Source organism: Lynx canadensis, chromosome X, assembly GCF_007474595.2.
Source record: "Lynx canadensis isolate LIC74 chromosome X, mLynCan4.pri.v2, whole genome shotgun sequence".
In the NCBI taxonomy this organism is placed as follows: domain Eukaryota; kingdom Metazoa; phylum Chordata; class Mammalia; order Carnivora; family Felidae; genus Lynx; species Lynx canadensis.
Window position 1 is genome coordinate 58,201,223 of NC_044321.2, and position 23,860 is coordinate 58,225,082.

Below are 23,860 nucleotides of genomic sequence, written 5' to 3' on the forward strand. Positions count from 1 at the left end.
TAGAGGAAAAGCTTTCAGTCTTTGGTATAATTTTATGATTTATGATTTCGTATTATTTGGTATGATGTTAGCTGTGGATTTTTTTTCTTGCCCAGAGCCAGGAAAGGTGACATCTGGTAATATTCACCATCTATCAAATCTACCCAGAATATTTCTGCCCTAGGAAGCTGGGAAGATGGGAACTGCTACTCAGTTGTCAAGCCAAGTATATCAGCTTTCCCACAATTCAGATATGTGCCAGAAAGGGTAATTGAACTTTTTTACCAGTTGTTTTGCCTATTTTGCAGAAGTTGGGGTTAGAAAAGTGGGTGGTGCCCTGCTACCACAACACACATGATACAGACTTTCTGTAACACAGGGTTGTGGAAAAATGGGATTTGCCTATTTTCACCATGCCAAACCTACCCAGGAAAGCAGTTGGAGAAGTAAATAAAGTACACCAAAGATGGTTGATGGGGCTAAAAACAGACTCTGGTCTCTAGCTTAGAGACCCCTCCTCCGGGTTCTTCTTCCTTTGCTGCGCATGGGAAAAACCCCCACAGATATGGAAGCTGACGACTATAAATTACCCTCCCCACTTGCATTTGGCGCTCAGATCTTTGGAGAAACGGTCTCCTCTGAGCCCGCCGATGTTAAATAAGTCTCCGATCCACCAAGATCTCCGAGTGCTGCTTGGCCTTAATAGGTCTCACAGTTAGAAAATCTTCTGGGAGGGAATGTAATAGACTCGTGTGTGTGTGTGTGTGTGTGTGTGTGTGTGTGTGTGAATGTGTGGCTCAGCCAGGCTTGCCAGTTGAGTTTGAGTTTGTGGCTTCACAGACGGGCACCCTTAAGGTCCCCAAAAGTCTACGAAGTCTGGGCTCTCCTGTGTCATGGTGAGAGTGTAAGGTCTAAAATAGTATCTGATCAGATTCTGATCACAAGTCACAAAGCTGAGTACACTACGGCCAAACCTCACCTAAAGTTTCCCTTGGGAACGTGACCAGAGGAGTATCTGATTGGTCCTCTCATCCAAGGGGATACCCTCTCTTTGTCTGTCTTTGCGATACCGAACACAAGAAAGAAATGAATAGTGGGATCAAAACAGAGTAAGCCTACGATTTTAGAGGTCATGCTCAAAAATTTTAAAAAGGGATTTTTCAGGCGATTGCGGGGTGAAAATGATGCCCAGGAAGTTATAGACCTTTTGTGAACTAGAATGGCCCATATTCAATGTAAGATGGCCCCCAGAAGGGACATTAGATGCTCAAATAGTGCAGCGGGTTTGGCTCAGTCACTGGGAATCCAGGTCACCCTGATCAATTTCCATACATCTACTCCTGGCTTGAAATTGCCCGAAATACCCTGCCTTGGGTGGGATTCATCATTACCAAACAGAGCCAGGCAAAGGTTTTAGTCACTTTATCTGGAGGCTCACCCAGAGAGCCAAAGAAGCGACCCACAGCTCCTCTAAATTGACAGGAGACACGGAGGAAGATTTTGTCTTTCTGCCTTCTTATGACTCGCCAGCCTCCTCCCCACTCCCCCTGAGCTTGAAACTCCTCCCCCATCTGTCTCTCCGCAGGCAGCCACGGCAGCCACAGTCGCCACTGCCACTGCCGCTGGGCGCTGCCCATATCCCCGCCCCTCTCAGCCCAGAGAACCCTCCCCAACAGGGGCCAGCCACCAGACTGCGCCCCAGACCCAGACCTAACGCTCTACAAATGCCTGTAAGGGAGATGAAGGAGCCTGAAAGGCAGAATGAGGATGGAACAGTCCGGCCCAGCTGTTCCATGATGTATTATCAACCTTTCTCTACAACCAACCTCCTCAATTGAAAACACAACACTCCATCATACTCTGAAAAGCCACAAGCAATGGTCGACTTGATGGAGTCCCTCTTCCAGACCCACCGACCCACTTGGGAAGATTGTCAACAGTTACTCCCTACTCTGTTTAATACAGAAGAAAGAACAAGAATGAGAGAAACATGACAGTACCTAGAAGATCACGCACCTCCAGGGATCAATGAACCTGCTGTCTGGGCTCAAGCTGCCGTGCCTGTAGAATGCCCAACATGGGATTTCACCACAGAAGAAAGACAGGCCCACATCCAATGATACCAGGAAGCCCTCCTTCAGGGTGTCTGAGCTGGAGCCAAAAAGCCCATGGACGTGACTAAAATACTGTCAGTCACACAGCACCCTGGGGAGTCTCCTGGAGACTACTATGAAAAATTATGTGAAGCATACCGTGTATACACCCAGTTTGACCCTGAGGCACCAGAAAGTCAACAGATGGTAAACACCTCTTTTGTGGCACAGGCTGCCCCGGGTATCAGAAGAAAACTCCAGAAGTTGGAGGGCTTTGCCGGGATGAATATCACTCAGCTGATAGAGGTCGCCAATAAAGTTTTCATGAACAGAGAAGTCACAGCCAAAAGAGAGGCAGAGAGAAGACTGAGAAAGAAGGCCACCCTTCTCACAGCAGCACTAAAAGAAACAGACGCTGAGTAGACGGGAAGACTCCAACCACCAAAACGGGGGAAGCCCAGAGCCCCCTTAGCAAGGGACCAATGTCTATACTGCAAAGAGTAGGAACACTGGAAAAATGAATGTCCGAATTGGAAGGGGCCCTCAAAACCCAGCCGATATTGGGAGGAACCTCGAGGCGAGAACCTCGGTCTGGCCAGGGTACAATCGGACTGAGGGGGACCAAGCCCTTTCTCTCTTGGCCCCCATGAGCCCACAGTCGAAATGAAGGTAGGGAGCTGAACAATAACTTTCATGGTTGACACTGGGGCTGAATACTCCATTGTTACTTCCCCAGTGGCTTCCTTAAGCCAGAAGACGGCAACCATACTTGAGGCTACTGGGACATGGGCTGTGCAGCAGCCCTTCTGTCCAGCTCAACAATGTGAACTTGGGGGTCACAAGGACCGGCATGAGTCCCTCTACTTACCTGACTGGCCGATTCCTCTCCTGGGCCGGGATCTGCTCTCCAAACTTGGGGCCCAGATAACTTTTGAACCCACTGGACACACTAGCCTCCAATTAAACCCAAGGCAGAAGGAAACCATGGTCTTGGTGATTACCCTGCCAAGGGAAGAAGAATGGAGACTATTCTGTGCCCAGGCCTTACCCTGTAGCCCCTCAGAATTCAGGCTTACATTCCCCTCCATGTGGGCTGAAGATAACCCACCTGGACTAGCTTGGAGTTGGGCCCCCATCATTGTTGACCTGATCCCTGGAGCCCAACATCAGAGACAAAGGCAGTACCCCCTTCCACTTGAGGCTAGAATGGATATACAAGAGCACCTGACCAAGCTCAGAGAAGCAGGTATTCTAATTGAGTGCCAATCGGTTTGGAATACCCCACTCTTGCCAGTCAAGAAGCCAGGAGGAGGATACCAACCAGTACAGGATTTGAGGGCCATTAACAAAGTGACTGTTTCCTTACACCCAGTGGTTCCGAAACCGTATACTCTCCTCAGCCAAATTCCAGGGTCAGCCAGATGGTTTACATGCCTTGACCTAAAGGACGCTTTCTTCTGCCTCCACCTGGCTCCTCAAAGTCAACCATTGTTTGCCTTTGAATGGACTGAGCCCATTACAGGGCACTAGATGCAGCTGACCTGGACACGACTTCCCCAAGGTTTGAAGAACTCACCCACTCTTTTTGGGGAAACACTAGCTGCAGACCTCACTGACGTTCTGAGGGAAACCACAGGGTGTGCCCTCCAATATGTAGATGACTTCATCCTTGCCAGTGACACCCAAGAAGACTATATGAAAGGTACCAAGGCCCTCCTGCAGCTCCTATCCTACTGGGGGTCCCGGGCCTCTTGGAAAAAGCCACAGATTTGTCAGCAGCAGGTCCGATACTTAGGCTTCCTCCTCACAAAAGGAAAAAGAGAACTAGGACTGGAAAGAAAGAAAGTTATCACCACACTGCCACAGCCCCAAACAAAAGGCTTCCGTGAATTTTTAGGGGCCGCAGGGTTCTGTCGCATTTGGATTCCTGGATTTTCAGCCATAGCGAGGCCCCTCTATGACCTGTTGGGAGGGCCAGACCGGGAACCCCTCGTGTAGACTGAGGAGTCAGGGGCCGCTTTCACAGAAATAAAGTTGGCTCTGGGATGAGCCCCAGCCCTGGGTTTGCCTGACATAGAAAGGCACTTTAACCTCTTTGTACATGAAAAGGACAAAATAGCCCTTGGAGTGCTCACTCAGAGTATGGGGCCTTGGCAACGGCCAGTGTCCCACCTGTCAAAAAAACTTGATCCTGTGGCTACAGGATGGCCACTGTGCCTCAGAACACTGGCAGCCACAGTCCTGCTCATCAAGGAGGCAGACAAACTCACACTGGGACAAACACTTAAATGTTAAGGTCCCACACGCGGTCATGTCTCTCATGAGCACCCAAGGATATCGTTTCCTCTCCAATTCTCTGTTGACACAATACCAAGGCCTTCTCTGTGAAAATCCAGTGGTCATTCTCGAAACAGTAAGAACACTAAACCCGGCCACCTTCCTTCCCACAGAGGAGGGAGAACCTGACCATGACTGTTCCGAAGTAGTGGATGAAGTCTATGCCAGCCGCCCAGACCTCTAAGACCAGGCTATTAACAAGCCTGGAGATCATCCTGTTCAGCGATGGGAGCAGCTATTTACAAGAGGGCAGCTGAAGAGCAGGATATGTGGTAACCACAACCACTGAAGTTCTGGAAGCCAAGGCCTTGCCAGAAGAATGGCTGGCACAATGAGCCCTCATCCTTAGCAAAGGTAAACGAGTTAACATCTACACTGATTCCTGGTATGCCTTTGCTACTGTGTATATACACGGGACCATTTATAAAGAAAGAGGTCTCCTTACTGCTGCAGGGAAAACTATCAAAAACAAGGAAGAAATACTAAAGCTTCTTGAGGCCGTATGGCTGCCAGACAAGGTAGCTATGCTACACTGTAAGGGACATCAGAAAGGAGATGACCCCATAACTCAAGGAAATTGCCTGGCCGACAAAACAGCCAGAGCGGCCACCTGTGGTGACCCAGGCGAAGCTCCTACCTACACTATGACTCTTACGCCCCAGAGGGAAGCCTCCCCGCCTCTGTACACAAAGGAAGAAAGAAGTTGGGCCTCGACAGAAGGGGGCACACTAAGCAAAGAGGGATGGTGGGTCATGCCAAATGGACACATCTTTGTCACATCGTCTATGGGAAAACATCTAGTGAAGGAATATCACCAACTCATGCACCTAGGAAAAACTGCACTAGAGGCCCTCTTCAAAAAGAACTACTATATCAGCCAGTTGCCCACATTATGCCGAGCTGTCAGTGAACAATGTGTAACGTGTAAAAAACAATGTTTGGTCTGCCTCACGGCCCCCACCCAGCACACATAGGATGGGGCTGCACCTTTTGAAGACTTAGAGGTGGACTTTACCGACATACAACCAAATAAAGGATTCAGGTGCCTTCTTGTAATAATCTGCACATATTCGGTATGGGTCGAAGCATTCCCAACCAGAACAGAATGAAGTCGCGAGGTGGCCAAAGTTCTTCTACGGGAGATTGTGCCTCGGTTTGGTCTACCCTTAACCATACACAGTGATAATGGACCTGCATTTGTGGCAGACATTATACAAACCCTGACAAAGTCCCTCAACATTACCTGGAAACTGCACTCTGCTTACCGACCACAGAGCTTAGGGAAAGTAGAGCGGATGAATTTCACCCTCAAGGAAACCCTGGCTAAGTTCCACCAAGAGATTAATGTCCCATGGCCAGGTTTACTACCGCTGGCCCTCCTGCGTGCCTGATGCATGCCTGGGGCACTAGGATTCTCCCCTTTTGAGTTATTATATGGGCGACCCCCACCCCCATGTTTAGGAAAACTCCCAGGAGACCTACACCAGATTGGAGACAAGGGAATAAGAGAACAGCTCCAGACCTTGGGGGCTGGAGTCCTAATAAGTTATAGAGATACACCATAGAGAGGGCCCCAATTTCCTTAGGGACCACCGTTCACCCCTTTCAGCCAGGAGACTCTGTGTGGGTCAAAGATTGGAAGAGGGAACCTCTTAGACCACGGTGGACTGGGCCTCATACTGCTATTCTAACAACTCCTACAGCCCTTAAAGTTTCAGGTTATCACCCCATGGGTCCATCACTCCAGAGTTAAGAAGGCCAACTCAGAAGAGCCCACAACCTGGCAAAGTGATCCAGATCCAGTCAACCTGCTTAAACTGACCCTCAAAAGGGAAACTGGCCCCTGAGACCTCCAGCCCTGCTCCAGCCACACCCCAGAAGCTGGCTGGCCTGTGCACGGCAGAAGCTTGAGGAATCAACATGTGAACGTAGCCCAGAGGTTTGGATGCAACTCTGCCAGCCCTTGCCCCTTACTGGTATCTGCCAGCCCATACTGTTGGGCTGATAGAGACTGCACCAACAAGCTGGACATGGGACAAAAGATGCATGCTGGGCCTCACATACCTCCTCTGGATGGCAGGATTATTATGTATTGCCTGTATATTATGATAACTTCTCTCACCCTCTCAACTGCCACTTACCCACTTTGCCCCCAGGATTGTTATATGACAATAAGAGGGTCAAGGGCATTCAGCGCCTTCACCTCCCTCCACAAAGATTTCTACAAGGGAAAAACACCCACTCTCTGTCAGTCACCCGGTGCCCCAAGGACCAGGTATTGGTACAGTATTGGACTGTAGAGATAACCCAAAATGTCAGGAACCCATGTCACAACAATGGCCTCCAGAGGGGGAAGCGAGTTTGCTATACTTACCTTCCTCAATGGGGGATCTCAGACAGAGGAGGGGTGCAAGACAGGGCCCTTCAAAAAGTTATAAAGGATACCCAAGATAGGGTAATACAAGCCATAAAGGTGACCACGACCCCGGCAGCCTACCAAGGTTTGAACCTTTGAGCCCTCAATCAGATGCTTACCAATTCCCCACTCCAGTGTTGGGCCAACACTACTCTACAAGTCCTCCATAAAAAAGTTAATCACACCCAAACCTGCTGGATGTGCTTGCCCCTCAGCTGGAGGGCTTACTTAGCCACTCCCATCCCTTTGACCTGGGAAGCTCCTGAAAATCTGAAAACCAACACCTGTCTTAATTGGGCCCCTGGCCACTGGGGTCCATCTCACAAATGCCAACAATCTAATCTGTACAGTCCCTGAAGGTATGAACAGTACCTCTCTATGCAGAAGAAATATAACCTTAAAGAGGAATACAACCCTATGTTCAACCCCTGGGGTGTTCTATCTGTGTTCTAATTTGGCCTACTGATGCTTAGAGGCCAACTGGACTCAGATATCAAATATGTTATTCCATCTTCCTAACCCCAGAGATATCCGAATACACTGAAGATCAGCTCCTAACAGCCTTTAGCCCCAAGTCCCGGGCTAAACAAGCAGTCCTGCTACCTGTTCTGATAGGAGCAGGAATTGTGACAGGAATAGGAACTGGAATAGGGGGCATAGGTTCATCCGTAGGACTATACCATAGACTATCTCAAGAGATAAATGAAGACTTGGAATGGGTGGAAGATTCTCTGGTAACCTTACAAAACCAAATAAACTCTCTGGTGGCAGTGACCCTCCAAAATTGGCAAGCCCTTCACCTCCTCACTTCAGAAAAAGGAGGGACATGCATCTTTCTGGGGGAGCAATGTTGCTATTTCATAAACCAGTCAGGAATAGTTACAACTAAGGTTAAGGAACCCATCTGCTCACAGATTGGGCATCCTGGCTTCCTGTCCTGGTGGGGCCCCTCCTCTTCATAATTTTACTTGTATCCATTGGCCCCTGTATACTGAATACCATGGTATGTTTTATTGAAAACACTGTTACTCACCAAATTACGGCACGTGTCTTAGCCTTCCTGTAGTACCAGCCTGTAAAACTGAAAGGTGATGCCTACTAAAAGTTTTTTTTAAAGGCATCAAAAGGGGGAATGTTGGAGAAGTGAATAAAATATGCCAAAGATGGCCTATGGGGCTAAAACAGACTCTAGTCTCCAGCTTAGTGACCCCTCCTCTGGGTTCTTCTTCCTTTGTTTGGTGCATGCGCGAAAACCCCCACAGATATGGAAGCTGACGACTATAAATTACCCTCCCCACTTGCATTTGGCGCTCAGATCTTTGGAGAAATTGTCTCCTCTGAGCCCACCAGTGTTAAATAAATCTCCGATCCACCAAGATCTCCGAGTGCCGCTTGGTTTTTCCACCAGCGTTCCAGCCTGGGTCCATAACACAGGGAGCTGAGAGATCTGGAGAACTGCCTGTCACTCAGCTCCCAAGCTTGCTAAAATAGTTCCTCCACAAAGTAGAGCAGTGGAGATATGACTAATACTGCCTAGCTTCATTACCAAGGCTTCCCAGTGTTCTTACTTATTGTCCATAAATGCTGTTGAATAAATACTTCTCAATCTGTTGTAATCCGTTGTTCAATCTCTGGAACATTTGACTGATTATCCTTGCTAATACTGATCAGGTTAATAGTTCTCTCTCTACAAGGAAAAGATTTCCATAAGGTCCTCACATGGCCATTCTGGAAGGGCTCTCACTTTCATGATGGTATCTTTGATGCACAAAATTTTTTTAATTTTGATTAGGTCATATTTATCACATTTAAAATTTTCTTGCTTGTACTTTTTGCATCATATCTAAGAGGACTTGGCCTAACTCAAGATCACAAAGATTTACCTCTACATTTTCTTATAGTTGTTTTAAAGTTCCACTTCTTATGGTCAGGACTTTGATCTATTTTGAATTAATTTTTGTGCATGGTGTGAGACAGGTGTTTGAGTTCATATTTTTTTCTCTTGGATATCCAATTGTTCCAGCCCCATTGTTGTAAATGCTATCACATGAGTCTTCTGATTCATGAACATAGAATATCTCTCCATTTATTTACCTCTTCTTTAATTTATTTTAACAGTGTTTTTAGTTTTCAATTTACAAGTCTTATATTTCTTTTGTTGAATTTATTTCTACATATTTTGTTCTTAATTCTACTGTAAATGGTCTGTTACTCTCATTTTCAGATTGTTCATTGCTAGTAAATACAATTGATTTTTATATGTAGATCCTCATATTACTTTTCTGTCTAGTGTAACAAATTTCCACAAACTTAATGGCTTAAAACAACACCTTTTATTATCTCAGTGAAAAGTCCGGGCGTACGTAGCTCAATTGGGTTCTCCTATTAGGGTCTAACAAGGCCAAAATCAAGGTGCTGGCAGAACTACATTCCTTTCTAGAGATTCTGGGAAATAATTTTCTTCCAAACTCATTCAGATTTTGGCAAAAATTGTTTCCTTCTTAGACTTTCTCTGTGTTCCTTTCTGTCTGAAAGCTAGCAATGATTGTTTGAGTTCTTGTGCTTCAAACCCCTCTGGATGTCCTTCCATCTGCCAGAAAATGTCCTCTACTTTTAAGGGCCCTTGAGATTACATTGGTCCACAAAAATAACCCAGGGTGATATCCCTATTTTAAAGCCACATAATTAGTAACTTTAATTATATCTGCATCATCCCTTTTGCAATGTAATGTAACATGGTCACCAGTGTAACTCCAGGAGGTAAAGATCATGGAGGCCAGAATTCTACCTACCAAAATCTCATTTCCTGCAAACTTGCTGCACTTACTTATTCTAGTAATGTTTTAGTGGATTTGTAATCTAATAACTAACTAACATGAATTCTCCCCTTGGTGAGCTACAGATAGAGACTACACCAGGTGGAGCTGTCACACAAAGAAAACTTTACTTCAGCAAATGAGATCACCAAGGGGAATAACTTCCAAACCCATGACTCCTAAGTGGGGGTAAATGGGTTTCTTTTATTTAGTGTTAGAGTGAATATTCAGAAAGGGAGGTTTTGTCATCACATGTAGAGGTATAACATCACATGCATATATTTAGGAAACGTGCCTATACATGCATCATATATTGTTAATGAGGTTTGTACTCCTCCTTGGGCAGAGATTATAATGAGGTAGAAGTTACTGTCAGACACTCCATGGTCCATCTGCGCAGATGTGAGCTTTGGTCAAGCTCAAACTGCTCTAAGCCTACCCGAGCTCTTTTGTTGTTTGCCTCTAAAAGATAAGGTTACCATTCTTATGAAGAAGAGTGGAGTCAGTGAGGGTCTTGCTGGTGGCAGTTTTGACTTCATTAACTCTGTGGGGCACGTTTTCAGATTCCTTAGGGTTTTCTCTATACAAGATCATGTCTGCAGATGAAGATGGTTTCACTTTTTCTATTCCAATCTGGATACCTTTTCTTATTTTTGTCCATTCTTGTATACTTATGAAGGGCTGTTTTGTGACCCAATATGTGATCTATCTTGGAGAATGTTCCATGTGCACTCGAGAAGAAAGTATATTCTGTTGCTTTGGGATGCAGAGTTCTAAATATATCTGCCAAGTCCATCTAATCCAATGTATCATTCAGGGCCCTTGTTTCTTTATTGACCATGGGTCTAGATGATCTATCCATTTCTGTAAGTGGGATGTTAAAGTCCCCTGCAATTACCACATTGTTGTCAATAAGGTTGCTTATGTTTGTGAGTAATTGTTTTATATATTTGGGGGCTCCCGTATTTGGTGCATAGACATTTATAATTGTTAGCTCTTCCTGATGGATAGACCCTGTGATTATTACATAATGCCCTTCTTCATCTCTTCTTACACCCTTTAATTTAAAGTCAAGTTTGTCTGATATAAATATGGCTGCTCCAGCTTTCTTTTGACTTCCAGTAGCATGATAAATTGTTCTCCATCCCCTCACTTTCAATCTAAAGGTGTCCTCAGGTCTAAAATGAGTCTCTTGTAGACAGCAAATAGATGGGCCTTGTTTTTTTATCCATTCTGATACCCTATGTCTTTTGGTTGGCGCATTTAGACCATTTACATTCAGTGTTATTATAGAAAGATACAGGTTTAGAGTCATTGTGATGTCTGTAGGTTTCATGCTTGTAGTGATGTCTCTGGTACTTTGTCTCACAGGATCCCCCTTAGGATCTCTTGTAGGGCTGGTTTAGTGCTGACGAATTCCTTCAGTTTTTGTTTGTTTGGGAAGACCTTTATCTCTCCTTCTATTCTAAATGACAGACTTGCTGGATAAAGGATTCTCGGCTGCATATTTTTTCTGTCTAGCACACTGAAAATCTCGTGCCAATTCTTTCTGGCCTGCCAAGTTTCAGTAGAGAGATCCGTCATGCATCTGATCGGTCTCCCTTTATATGTTAGAGCACGTTTATCCCTTGCTGCTTTCAGAATTTTATCTTTATCCTTGTATTTTGCCATTTTCACTGATATGTCGTGCAGAAGATCAATTCAAGTTACGTCTGAAGGGAGTTCTCTGTGCCTCTTGGATTTCAATGCCTTTTTCCTTCCCCAGATCAGGGAAGTTCTCAGCTATTATTTCTTCAAGTACACCTTCAGCACCTTTCCTTCTCTCTTCCTCCTCTGGAATACCAATTATGCGTAGATTATTTCTCTTTAGTGCATCGCTTAGTTCTCTAATTTTCCCCTCATACTCCTGGATTTTTTTATCTCTCTTTTTCTCAGCTTCCTCTTTTTCCATAATTTTATCTTCCAGTTCACCTATTCTCTCCTCTGCCTCTTTAATCCGTGCTGTGGTTGTCTCCATTTTATTCTGCAGCTCATTTATAACATTTTTTACCTCCTCCTGACTGTTCCTTAGTCCCTTGATCTCTGTAGCAAGAGATTCTCTGCTGTCCTCTATACTGTTTTCAAGCCCAGCGATTAATTTTATGACTATTATTCTAAATTCACTTTCTGTTATATTGTTTAAATCCTTTTTGATCAGTTCATTAGCTGTCGTTATTTCCTGGAGATTCTTTTGAGGGGAATTCTTCCATTTCATCCTTTTGGGTAGGCCCTGGAGTGGTGAGGAACTGCGGGGCACTTCCCCTGTGCTGTCTTGAATAACTTGCATTGGTGGGCGGGGCCGCAGTCCGACCTGATGTCTGCCCCCAGCCCACCACTGGGGCCACAGTCAGACTGGTGTGTACCTTTTCTTCCCCTCTCCTAGGGGCGGGATTCACTGTGGGGTGGCGTGGCCCGTCTGGGCTACTTGCACACTGCCAGGCTTGTGGTGCTGGGGATCTGGCGTATTAGCTGTGGTGGCTCGGCAAGGTGCACAGGGGAGGGAAGGGCAGGCTCAGCTCACTTTTCCTTTGGTGATCTGCTTCAGGAGGGGCCCTGCGGCACCGGGAGGGAGTCAGACCCGCCGCTGGAGGGATGGATCCGCAGAAGCACAGCGTTGGGTGTTTGCGTGGTGCAAGCAAGTTCCCTGGCAGGAACTGGTTCCCTTTGGGATTTTGGCTGGGGGATGGGCGAGGGAGATGGCACTTGTGAGCGCCTTTGTTCCCCACCAAGCTGCGCTCTGTTGTCCGGGGCTCAACAACTCTCCCTCCCGTTGTCTTCCAGCCCTCCCGTTCTCCAAGCAGAGCTGTTAACTTATAACCTTCCAGATGTTAAGTCCCACTTGCTGTCAGAACACACTCCGTCCGGCCCCTCCACTTTTGCAAGCCAGACTCGGGGGCTCTGCTTGGCCGGCGGGCTGCCCCTCTGCCCGGCTCCCTCCTGCCGGTCCGTGTAGCGCGCACCTCCTCTCCACCCTTCCTACCCTCTTCTGTGGGCCTCTCGTCTATGCTTGGCTCTGAAGAATCCATTCTGCTAGTCTTCTGGTGGTTTTCTGGGTTATTTAGGCAGGTGTGGGTGGAATCTAACTGGTCAGCAGGACATGGTGAGCCCAGCGTCCTCCTAGGCCACCATCTTCCCACCACCACCTCTTATTTTTGTCTATACCTTCTAGTACAACGTTGAATAAAACTAGTGGGAGGAGACATTCTTGTCTTTTTCTGATCTCAGGAGGAAAAGAGTCTTCTCTCCATTAAGTATATTAACTGTAGTTTTTTGTAGATGCTCTTTATCAGGTTGAGGAAGTTCACATTAATTCCTAGGGTTTTTTAGGATTTTTATCATGAATGAATATTGTATTTTGTCCAATGCTTTTTCTAAATCTATGAAGATGATGATGTCATTTTTGTCCTTTATTCTACTAATACAATGTATTGCACCAATTTATTTTTATGTTCCTGAAATAAATTCCACTTGGTTATGATATATAATCTTTTTCATATGTTGTTAGATTCAGTTTGCTAGTATTTTGTTGAGAATTTTTTGTTTATGTTCATGGTATTATTTCCTCTATGACTGTTTGGTAGAATTCATCATTAAAACCATCTGGGCCTGGATTTTTCTTTGTGGAAAGATTTATAATTACTAATTCAATCTCTTTATTTGTTACCCATCTGATTTTGTTTACAGAGATTCTATCAAGTATAGTAGCTCCAAGGTATACTCTAGCTGGCATTGTTGCTGATCTGACCCACTGTGAATTAGCTGAATACAATTGCCATTGATTTTTAACCTACATAGTTGAATGAATAGAAGTTTCTTATGTGTTGGTGCTTTGGAAATCATTTCAGATACTGGTTTGTAAATCATTTAATTTTAGGAAGTAATTTTAAATTTTAACAGTGCCTTTTTGTCAGAAACCTAATAAAAGTCTTCCAATTAAGAGTTGAAAATGTGGGGGCGCCTCGGTGGCTCAGTTGGTTAAGCGTCCAACTTTGGCTCGGGTCATGATCTCATGGTTTGTGGGTTCAAGCCCTGCGTCAGGATCTGTGCTGACAGCTCAGACATCTGGAGCCTGCTTCAGATTCTGTGTCTCCCCCTCTCTCTGCCCCTCCCATGCTCATGCTCTGTCTCTCTGTCTCTCAATAATAAATAAACGTTAAAAAAAAATAATAAAAATAATATAGTTGAAATGTGTAATATTGTTCTATTTTAATTATCTTGAAGGTTTTGTAAACTTTTCTTCCTCTCTACAAAATACATACAACTCCAAATAGAGAAATTCAGCCTCTGTCCCCTTGTTTAGGACAGTGCTACTTCTCATTCATATTTTTTCCTCTATGTACAAGTTTTCTGACTGGCTCTTTTTTGTTTTATTTTTAAAATTAATTAATTAATTAATTAATTTTGAGAGAAATAGAGCATGAGCAGGGGAGGGGCAGAGAAAGAGGGAGAGAGGGAGAATCCCAAGCAGGCTCTGCACCATCAGCATGGAACTTAACACAGGGCTTGAACCCATGAACCATGAGATCATGACCTGAGCTGAAACCAAGAGTCAGATGCTTAACCAACTGAGCCACCCAGGCAACCCCTGACTGGCTGTTTTTAATATGTTCTTTTCAATGGAAATTCTGATATATGTTGACTTGCTTTATTCAACTTGTAGACCTCTAGTGACTACTGTATCCCAGGCATTGTGCTAGGAGCTCTGATAGGAAAACTCTGTAAAGACTCAGATTAGTTTGGTATATTACATGTATATTGAAAAAGTAACCCTATAAAAAGGTATATGAAAGTCAAGATTAGGTCCATAAATGGACTGCTAGATTTCACAATAGTCCAGTGAATGGACTCACCACACAGAACAATTTGTACATATTTCATTTTGAAAAGCATATATTAAAAATCCATATACAGGGATGTGGGTGTGTGAAGAGGTGGGGAAAGAGAGAGACCTCATAATAACAGTATAATAATTGCTCAAAATATTACTCCTCTTTTGGAAGTTTCTGTTACTTTGCTTTTTTTCTGATTCCAATAGAAAACAAAAGGAGAAAATAATGGGATTTTACAAACAAGCAGAAAAATACAGATACACATAGTTTACAAAGTTCTTTAGTTCATCTTGTAACAAAGTCTTCATTCTTTCTCTTAGACCAGAAGATCAATTCAGAAGTTATTAGAATGGGAAAATAACAGATTATATCACAAGGTAAGAAAGTTTAAACAAATAAGTGCCCCATTTATATATTTGCATTATTAAGTTGAAAAAAATGGGATTTTTCAGGCCACAAAAGAATGAATTAGAGAATTAATATTCAATTTTAATATATATTCTTTACAAGTTATTTTTAAATGCTATGTTATATATCTTATGCTTATACCTGGATGGTTTTCAGTGATTTATTCAAATGTTATAGGTAATATAAATTGATATAGAAATTCTTAACAAACTGTACTTTCTTAGCTTGCTTTGCACTGGAAGTTGACTAAAAGGAAATGCGAAACTAGCAATATGATGGAGTATGTAAGTATGAAGTTGTTTTTATTTACTTTCTTTTGGATTCCATTCTAAATTTTTTTAATGTCTTTATTTATTTTTGAGAGATAGAGCATGCGCATGAGCCAGGGAGGGGCAGAATGAGAGGGAGACCAAATCCAAAGCAGGTTCCAGGCTCTGAGCTGTCAGCACAGACCTGGACTCAGGGCTCGAGCTCATGAACCTTGAGATCATGACCTGAGCCAAACGAAGTCAGACACTTAACCAACAGAGCCACCCAGGCGCCCCTGGATTCCATTCTAAATGTTACATTTCACTATGCTTATCATTTGTCAGTTCTTCTTTCTACCTTTTTCTCCTCAGCCTGAGCTTTTGTCAGTTGAAACATGGAGGTTTCCTTCCATCTTCTTTAGATCTGTAGGCAACATAAAATATCTTGAAACCTGGGAATTACTCAGATCTTAGAAAAATTTCAGTTTGTATGCTCCAGTGAAAACATTGCACAGCCTTAATTTTCTTTTAATATAAGTGCAGACCATCACATGATGATGGACACAGCTGCTGTTGAACAACATATTTCTAAATGTTATCTTGTCAAAACTTGCATAAAGTAGGAATTGAGTTCTGAATTCTGGATTCATGTTCCTGGCTTTTTTTCTAAGCTGACATTTAATTTTTAACAAAGAAATTATAGGTTCTATTTTTTTTAATGAAAGCTATGCAGTCTTAATCACAAAACACAAATTCACATGTAGCCAAAGTGACAACTACAACATCATTAACACTCAAAAGAATATGAAATTTATCTAAGCTTCAAGTTGCTGACATGTAGTCTGTATTTAATACATAAACGTTCCATTTCTGTTTCATAAATAACGATTATTACATTATCTTTCTCCACTTTGAATAGCTTAGGGAAAAAAATGTGCAAATGACTGACCACAAATCTCAAATCCACTATAGGCAAAAACCTTATATAAAATATTACAAATTTAGGGGCGCCTGGGTGGCGCAGTCGGTTAAGCGTCCGACTTCAGCCAGGTCACGATCTCGCGGTCCGTGAGTTCGAGCCCCGCGTCGGGCTCTGGGCTGATGGCTCAGAGCCTGGAGCCTGTTTCCGATTCTGTGTCTCCCTCTCTCTCTGCCCCTCCCCTGTTCATGCTCTGTCTCTCTCTGTCCCAAAAATAAATAAACGTTGAAAAAAAAAATTAAAAAAATAAAAAATAAAAAAATAATAAAATAATAAAATAAAATATTACAAATTTATACATTAAATTTATAAGTAAAATATTAAATATAAATTTAACATATACATTTATACAAGTTTATAAATATCTTAGGTTTTTATTACTGTATTTTCAACCTTTAATTAAAATATTTTAATCAATCCATTTGGATATTTCATTATTTTTTATAAACAACTTATAAAAGATAGTAGGAACCAATATCAGTTGCTTTAATTGAAAATATGTACATATAATATATAGAAAAGGTATTTTTTCCAATCTATATAACAGTTTTAACCTCTTCTACTTTGTTAAAAAAAAGAGGGTAGGAGGTGAAGAAGGACATAATAATGTAAGAGGGTTTGCGTTTCTGCAGTTAAACAAATAATTATTGTAAATTAAGTCATAGAAACTGTTAGCTACAATAAGTAGTTATGTTTGCCAGTTTAATTTAATTGCCACTCTAATGATAACTTGTAGTAAATCCTTTTTATAACTGTTTTATATATTTAACTTACTTTATACTAGAGGACCAAAACACAGTCCTGTGAAAAATGATTATAGACTTTCTGGGTTATATATGTTATAGTAAATGCAAATTATTTTATCAATATATTCTTGTTTGTTTTTATTTTACAGGTTATACTAATAGAATTCTTACCAAAATATCCCATATTCCGACCTGACTGAGGAATTTTATTCAGTCACTTCTGTGTTACTTGTCATTTCCTACCCTTAGTGCCTTGTAGATGATTTTGGAATGAAGATGGTCTCCTTTGCTCTGTTCAACTTATTCTTTATTTCTTATTCTTATTCTTTGGAATATTCTCCTTACTCTTTTATTTATGTTGGTTTTAGAAGAAAATTTGCACATCTTTTTTTGTTGTTGTTAAATGAGGCTTGTGTTTTGTTTGCACTTTCAATTTTTAAATAAATACACAGAGACTTATATGTATATATATAGTTGCCACTAAAGATAAAAAACATCAGTGCCGGTGTTTCAAAAAAAAAAAATTTGTTCTGAGCATGCTGCCTTATAATTTTCATACTCACTGTTTCTTAAATATGCATCATTTTTCTAGGCTATTTAATGCTCTGTAATCCCTTACTGGACATAAGTAAATAAGCTTTCGGTAGCTTTTAGAAATGGTTTTACTCTTACTTGCTTTTAAAGGACATGCGATTAATAGCACTGGTTTTGTCCTGCACTTTGCTAAATTATCACTTATGTTAGTGGATAAAATATTTAACTCTTAAAAGACTTGTAAATATTGTCTCTTTGCATAACAAAATGTGATATGCCATGGTTTACAGAATGTAATATTACTCTTACTGTATTGCCAACAAATCTGCATAGATTTTAATATGAATGAAGTTTGCAAGCATCCTTTTGAATGTATAGACTGTTAACATGTTTTATGGCAGAGCCATGAGTTTGTTAAAATTTCAGGTGTAGGGCAGGATTGCCCTTTCTAATGAGTGGATTAAAATTGAAGTTGTCTGAGATATTCTGCATTGCACCTGAAACCAAGAACCTTACTTTTTCCATTTAATAATATCCATTTTGTCCTCCACTCCCACCCCCCAAAAAATTCATTTGATATCCAACCAACACATTTAACAGCCTCGCTGTACTTATTTCCTGTTATGTATCCTTTCCCCCTTTTGAAAATACACACAGTTATCTTTAAGGAGTATTTCAAGATTTCAGATATCTTGGGAGGTGTCTAGATCTTCATGAAAGCCACTGCTAATCCCTTTTTGGAGTTCTGATATTTTGCTTTGGGAAAGAGGGAGAGGTAATTGAGAAGCTGTACTTAAAGAATACATAGTGGCTGATTCATAATTGATAAAATATTCTTTATATTTTTGATGATCTTTTTTAAACATTTAGATATTATTAATGAGGAAAGACAAGTACTTACACAAAAAGTATTTTAGTTTATAAATTCACCACACATGTAGCCTTTTCACTGACATGTACATATTTCTCTTTCTCCTCCCAAGTAAGATGAGTGAGAATACCACACTTAATTTGAATTTTTAACATAATTAAAGCTTTATATTGTGTTAATTCAACTGCAAATGTATGCCTGTATATAGGCATTATTTGTAATTCCTATTGCTAAAAAGAAATTAAAAGTATCTGAGACTGAATAATATCCTATTTGTCATCTCACTAGTTTTAGTAAAACTTTTTGGACAAACGTTTATCCCAGTGAAGAGAACAGTCATTTCTTCATAAAAGGTCAAGTCTTTAAAGCCATTTTTAAAATTTATGCCTAATTTGAAATCCACGGTCCTGGACCAATAAAAGAAGAGGGGAAAAAGCAACACTGTTTGATCTATGACTGTAATTGTTTGCACACTTTTCCACCTCCCTCTGTAGAACCCCATTACCCCCATGCCACCAAGCCATCCAGAATCTTTAACTTTTAATATGTGTGCCTGTAAATATCATTTGTCTGTCTGCTGCAAAATTAAATATGTATTTTTATAGACAAGGTGGAAACCTCTAAAAATGCATACCAAATGTCTTGTTTTATAGCTAAGGTCAGGGAAAAATTGTATCTGTGGTTTATGCTCCAGCTAATATTATCAGGTTTATGCTTCAAACTGTGATTGTGTAATACCAAATTGATTTCCAGAATACAACATTTCTAATTACCAATGATAGAATAATTTTAAGTGTCAATCCTTAAAATCTTATTTTTTTCTGTATACTTAGAATCTGGCCATGTGATGGTCATAGCGACTTTTCTGCCATGTATAAATCACACTTGGTTTTGCTCAAAGAACAGCACGAAGTGGTGAACTGTTTCCATGAAACAAATATTGAGACAGAAATTGAGTGCATCTGGAGGTGACAGAATATAACTTGAGTTACAGTAACATTTGTCATAAAAAATCATTTCCCAGCATTTGTAAACTTTTTTTTAATACCTCCTCTAGTTGCTTTTAAATGTATTATTTTATTGTTCATTATGCTGGTTGACTCATCTTATCTTCTTGAACTACTCAGAAAATACACAATTTTCTTTCTTCTTTCTTATATGACTGCTTTTCCAAACTATTTTCCTATGAAGCAGGCTGATTAGTAGTTGGGGATTTTGGAGTGCTTTGGTGGAGGGTGTTTTCTTTTCAATGAAATTGGCAGCAGTGAATGATGAAATGGCAAAGCACAACGTGGTCATTAATTACTCCCCCATTGACCTTTTTTTTCTTTTATCCTCAGGATAGAGTATACTTGGATATTTCTGTCAAGTTAGCAGAATATTTTTGTGAAAGCTGTTTTTAGGTTGAATAAAGTAATTGGGAATTTCTTTGTTACATGATATTCTTTAATGAAACCTGCTGTGGTAGTTTCCAGAGAAAATAACATCTAGTTGCCAAAGTATATAAATCTTGCAATGCTTTGAAGTTGTAAGCTAAAACCATTGCTTCTTTGACTTCTGTTATGCATCTCCATCCCAATGCCCCTTTAAACAACTAAATTATGTAGAAAATGAAATTAAGCCCTAACCTTTTTCAGCTACTCTCTGTTCCCTCCTACCCACTCTATTAATTTAGGAAAGACACCATTGTAGTTGAACATTAGAAGCAGACGGAGAAGTGCCTTGTCTTTTTTGAACAAAGATAACATTTTATGTTGAAGGAACCAGAATGAATGAATTGGTAGATCATTAGATTTAAAACCATCCTTTTCAAGTATTAGAATATTTCACTAGCATATTATATTTCTTCTATTTATTATTTAAAGCATGTTTCTTTGTTTTCCCCTAATCATATTATGTTAGTATTAAAATATTACAGGACTATCAATCACTTACAAAACTGGTATAATTCTAATGTTAGTAAATATGTAATTCAACATGGTTCTGAAAAAACAATGGTCTTTGAAGCCCTACAAAAACCCCCTTAAGTATTTAATATACATACTATTTATATTATGATCTATAAACACTAATGTCTGATCAGTTAATCTGTGTTAGCATTTAGCACTCTGCCATTTTTAATGAAATTCTTATTTTTTCATAATTTGACTGACATTACATAACATTTGTAAGGCATAGAACAAATAAGGTTTTTCCAAGTGTATGAGAGCTTTTAAAAATTATTAGCATTTTAATTTTGTTTACAAATAAACTACCACTTAAAAAAATCAAACCTCACTACTTGAACATAATACCCCAAACAATACTTCATTAGAATGAACTATGTTGACCTAGGGGGATGTAGAAATTATATACACTCATTTAACTGGAGTAGTTTCACATATGGAAATACTTTTTGCTAATTGGATTATAAGATGCCCAAATTCATAAAAGCTAAGTCCTCTTATGCCTATAAAATTCTGCTTTAAAAAAATTCATTTTGCAACAATTGTCAAATTGTTCAGGTTCCTTTAAATGATGAACTATTGGGAAATTTTCCACAGAAAAGGAATATATTTTGTTAATAATACTTGTTCATGTAATATGGAGACTGAAAAAGGGGATATGTATATCCTTATCTTGCCCCAAATTTCTCTTTTGTGATTCTGAGCCAGGCTTTTCATGTTGATGATGGCAACATGAGAATATATTCCATTATATGTGGACTTCATCAGATTCATACTATATGAGGAAATTATCTATTATGGGCTTTGGACAATTCACTTAAATTACATGTCAGTCTCTTTATCTATAAAGTCATGGGGTTGAACTTAGAGCTGGACAGAAAATTGGAGATGACCTAACATTCTGTGATTCTAGGAATCCTTAGGAAAATTTTATTCTACAGAATCTCAGAATGATTTTTCTCAGAACTACTACCCTTGGTGGCAATTCTCACAGTGCCTTGCACACAATAAATGTTTGATTTGCCAACTGGCTCCCAGCTCATGTGTGTTCATGTCACACAGACTCAAAGAACTGATACCTGCTAGACCTCAGCCCCTCTATGGTGATAAAAATAAGTGTAGTTTCCCTAGGAACCGAGGACTAAGGTCTGTGAGCTTTGCATATGTGGAATCTGATTATGCATTTGGTATCCAGGCAAGAATTATAACTGTGACAATAATGGAGATATGGGAGGACATATTTTGACAATGATGTGAAAAGTTTCATATCCTGTCCAATATTTGCTTCAGTGTCTTACCAATTTCCACATCCTCAAAAAGATTTATTGGAACAAATTGATGTTAGATGGAAAGAAAAGTAGTATGGAATTCAAACCCAAATCATTCTGGTTTAATTCTTAGCTCTGCTGCTTAATTCCTCTGTACCTCATGTCCTCATTGTGGAAGTGGGGACAATAATCTGGACCTACCTCACAGGGGAATTGAGGATTTTTTTTCATATATTAATGTGCTTTTGAAGTTGACTGAAAGATATACTGAATATCATAATTTTGTAATTTCTAAACACATTCCTTTAAATCTATGTTGTTATGTTTTCTTTCTCAGTCAAACCCTACAGAACGAGTGTTGCAGTTAATCTATTTTATCAGTAGTAAATTTTGTTATTAATCCCCTATATGTTAACACGAGTAATTGTGTTGTGTTAATTAATTCTTGACTTAGGGAGGAAAAGCAAGTGGATGTAAACCAGTGGTTCCCAACTTGGGAAAGATAAAGATAGCAGTGGGGACATCCTTGAACCTTTTTTATATTTCAAAAAGTATACCAGGAATCATACATTTATCTATAATATTTCTGCTGCACAAGCCAACTAAGTCATTGAATTTCCATGCGTTTTGTTTATATTTTTTCAATCCTGCCTAACATACTACTGGTTATCCCACACTAATCAGAAGTTGTGAATGACAATTGTTTTGATTAGTAAAAGAATGAAAAAGCCTATTGTTACATGCAGTTTAGTAAATAAAATACTTGAAAACATGGGGGAGGAATAATAAAGGGATCCCTATGGTAAAAATATTGGAAGCCACTTTTATAAAGGAACTAAGATTATTTGGCCCTCTCCACCAGGTTACTACCCAGTCCCTAAATAATGAAATTCTAGACTGTGTGTGTGTGTGTGTGTGTGTGTGTGTGTTGGCTAGATTGAGCTACATAATTTCAAGTTAGAATCTGCCTTCTGTTTTCTTCTGTTTCAGGATGATAACTGAGCTAATTTATTTGGATTGCAAATGTGGAAAGTGTTATAATATGTTCTAGCATTGGAGTAAATATCAACTTCTGAGTCTCAAAGTAGTTCTGTATATAAACTCAACATTATGAGTTTAGGCAATAATTTCTCAAATGTCCCTTTTATTCCTGCTTATTTGTTTGCTTTTATCTTGGCTTAATTTTCTTAATTTTTCCTTTTTTCTAGTAAGCAAATAGTGTAAAATTGTTTTAATGCCTGAACTTTGAACAAATTACAGATGTTTGAAATTATATAATCTACAAGCTAGTTCACCCTCCTTGGATTAACCACATACAAATATGAATCTCAGCTGCAAAAACAGGAAATTCTGGTAGCTGGAAGGTGAGCATTGATCCAAAACATCTATTTGAAAAGCCTAAGATTTCTTTTTGGCAGAGGATTCTTATGGAGACAGCTTTATCAGAAAAGAATACAAGTGGATATGTCCATTCAAACCAAGAACATTTGTGCATCTTGTATTGTTACATAGCCTGTGGAATGAATTTATTTTTCTTCCAAGTTTGAGAGTGACTCCCCTGAAAGAACTCAACCTATATACATACAGCTGTGCCAAAATGAAGGACACCTGCCTCTCTGAAACTTTCACTGCTGCTTCTGTTGTTCACTTAGATATAAAATTTTATTATCTCAGGATGCAAAATTACAATAAAGCGCAAATCTATGTTAATGAATTGTGTGTTCTTTGGTGCATCCTTCCTTTCTTCCTACTCTTCCCTGTTTTCACCATTCTAAGGCTTCTTTTTAAAAGCCTTACTTAAGGCTTCCTTTTAAAAATTGTATTTTGCATATTGCCTCTTCCTGCATTTGCTAGTGTTATGTCTGACCCTGTAAGTACTTCATGCTATCTATTGGCTTTGGGGGCCTTTATTGTGCCCAGAGCTTGGTATTTAGCTAAGTAGGAATTCATTTCTAAACTACCTTGCATGCCTAGCTGTGAACTACAAAATTAAAAGTAAAGTGAAGTGGCATTCCACCTTACTAAGCATAATTTTTAGTGTAAGAAATGTTGACATATGTCGGTACTTGGCAAAAATTTTGACTCCTCTTGTCATCAGATTGTTATACAAAATTCAAGTGTTATCTTCTACTTGAGTTACTACTCAAGCTATCATGCAACATTAGATTTTTTTTAAACTATCCCAAACTTTTGCAAATTCAGCAAAGCAGCAAAATGTAACATAACAAGAAAAACTTAATGTTTTCCATCATCTTTGATAATTATACTGAATATTTTTTAAAAGACTTTAAATTTTAAAACGTTAAAGTAGAGATGACACACTTAAACCTACAGGGAAGTTTCATGTTTTG

At 40.2% G+C, this 23,860-nt stretch overlaps 1 protein-coding gene across 1 annotated transcript in view; it reads left to right on the plus strand.

Moving 5' to 3' along the window:
• The window catches only part of CHIC1 (cysteine rich hydrophobic domain 1), a 75,052-nt gene extending 51,833 nt beyond the window's left edge, over nucleotides 1-23,219 (plus strand). The window contains 3 exon segments of the mRNA XM_030305610.1: nucleotides 14,830-14,886; nucleotides 15,142-15,201; nucleotides 17,040-23,219. Of these exon segments, the coding sequence (XP_030161470.1) occupies nucleotides 14,830-14,886; nucleotides 15,142-15,201; nucleotides 17,040-17,090 (168 nt within the window). The 3' untranslated portion in view covers nucleotides 17,091-23,219.
• The last annotated feature ends 641 nt before the right edge of the window (nucleotides 23,220-23,860 follow it).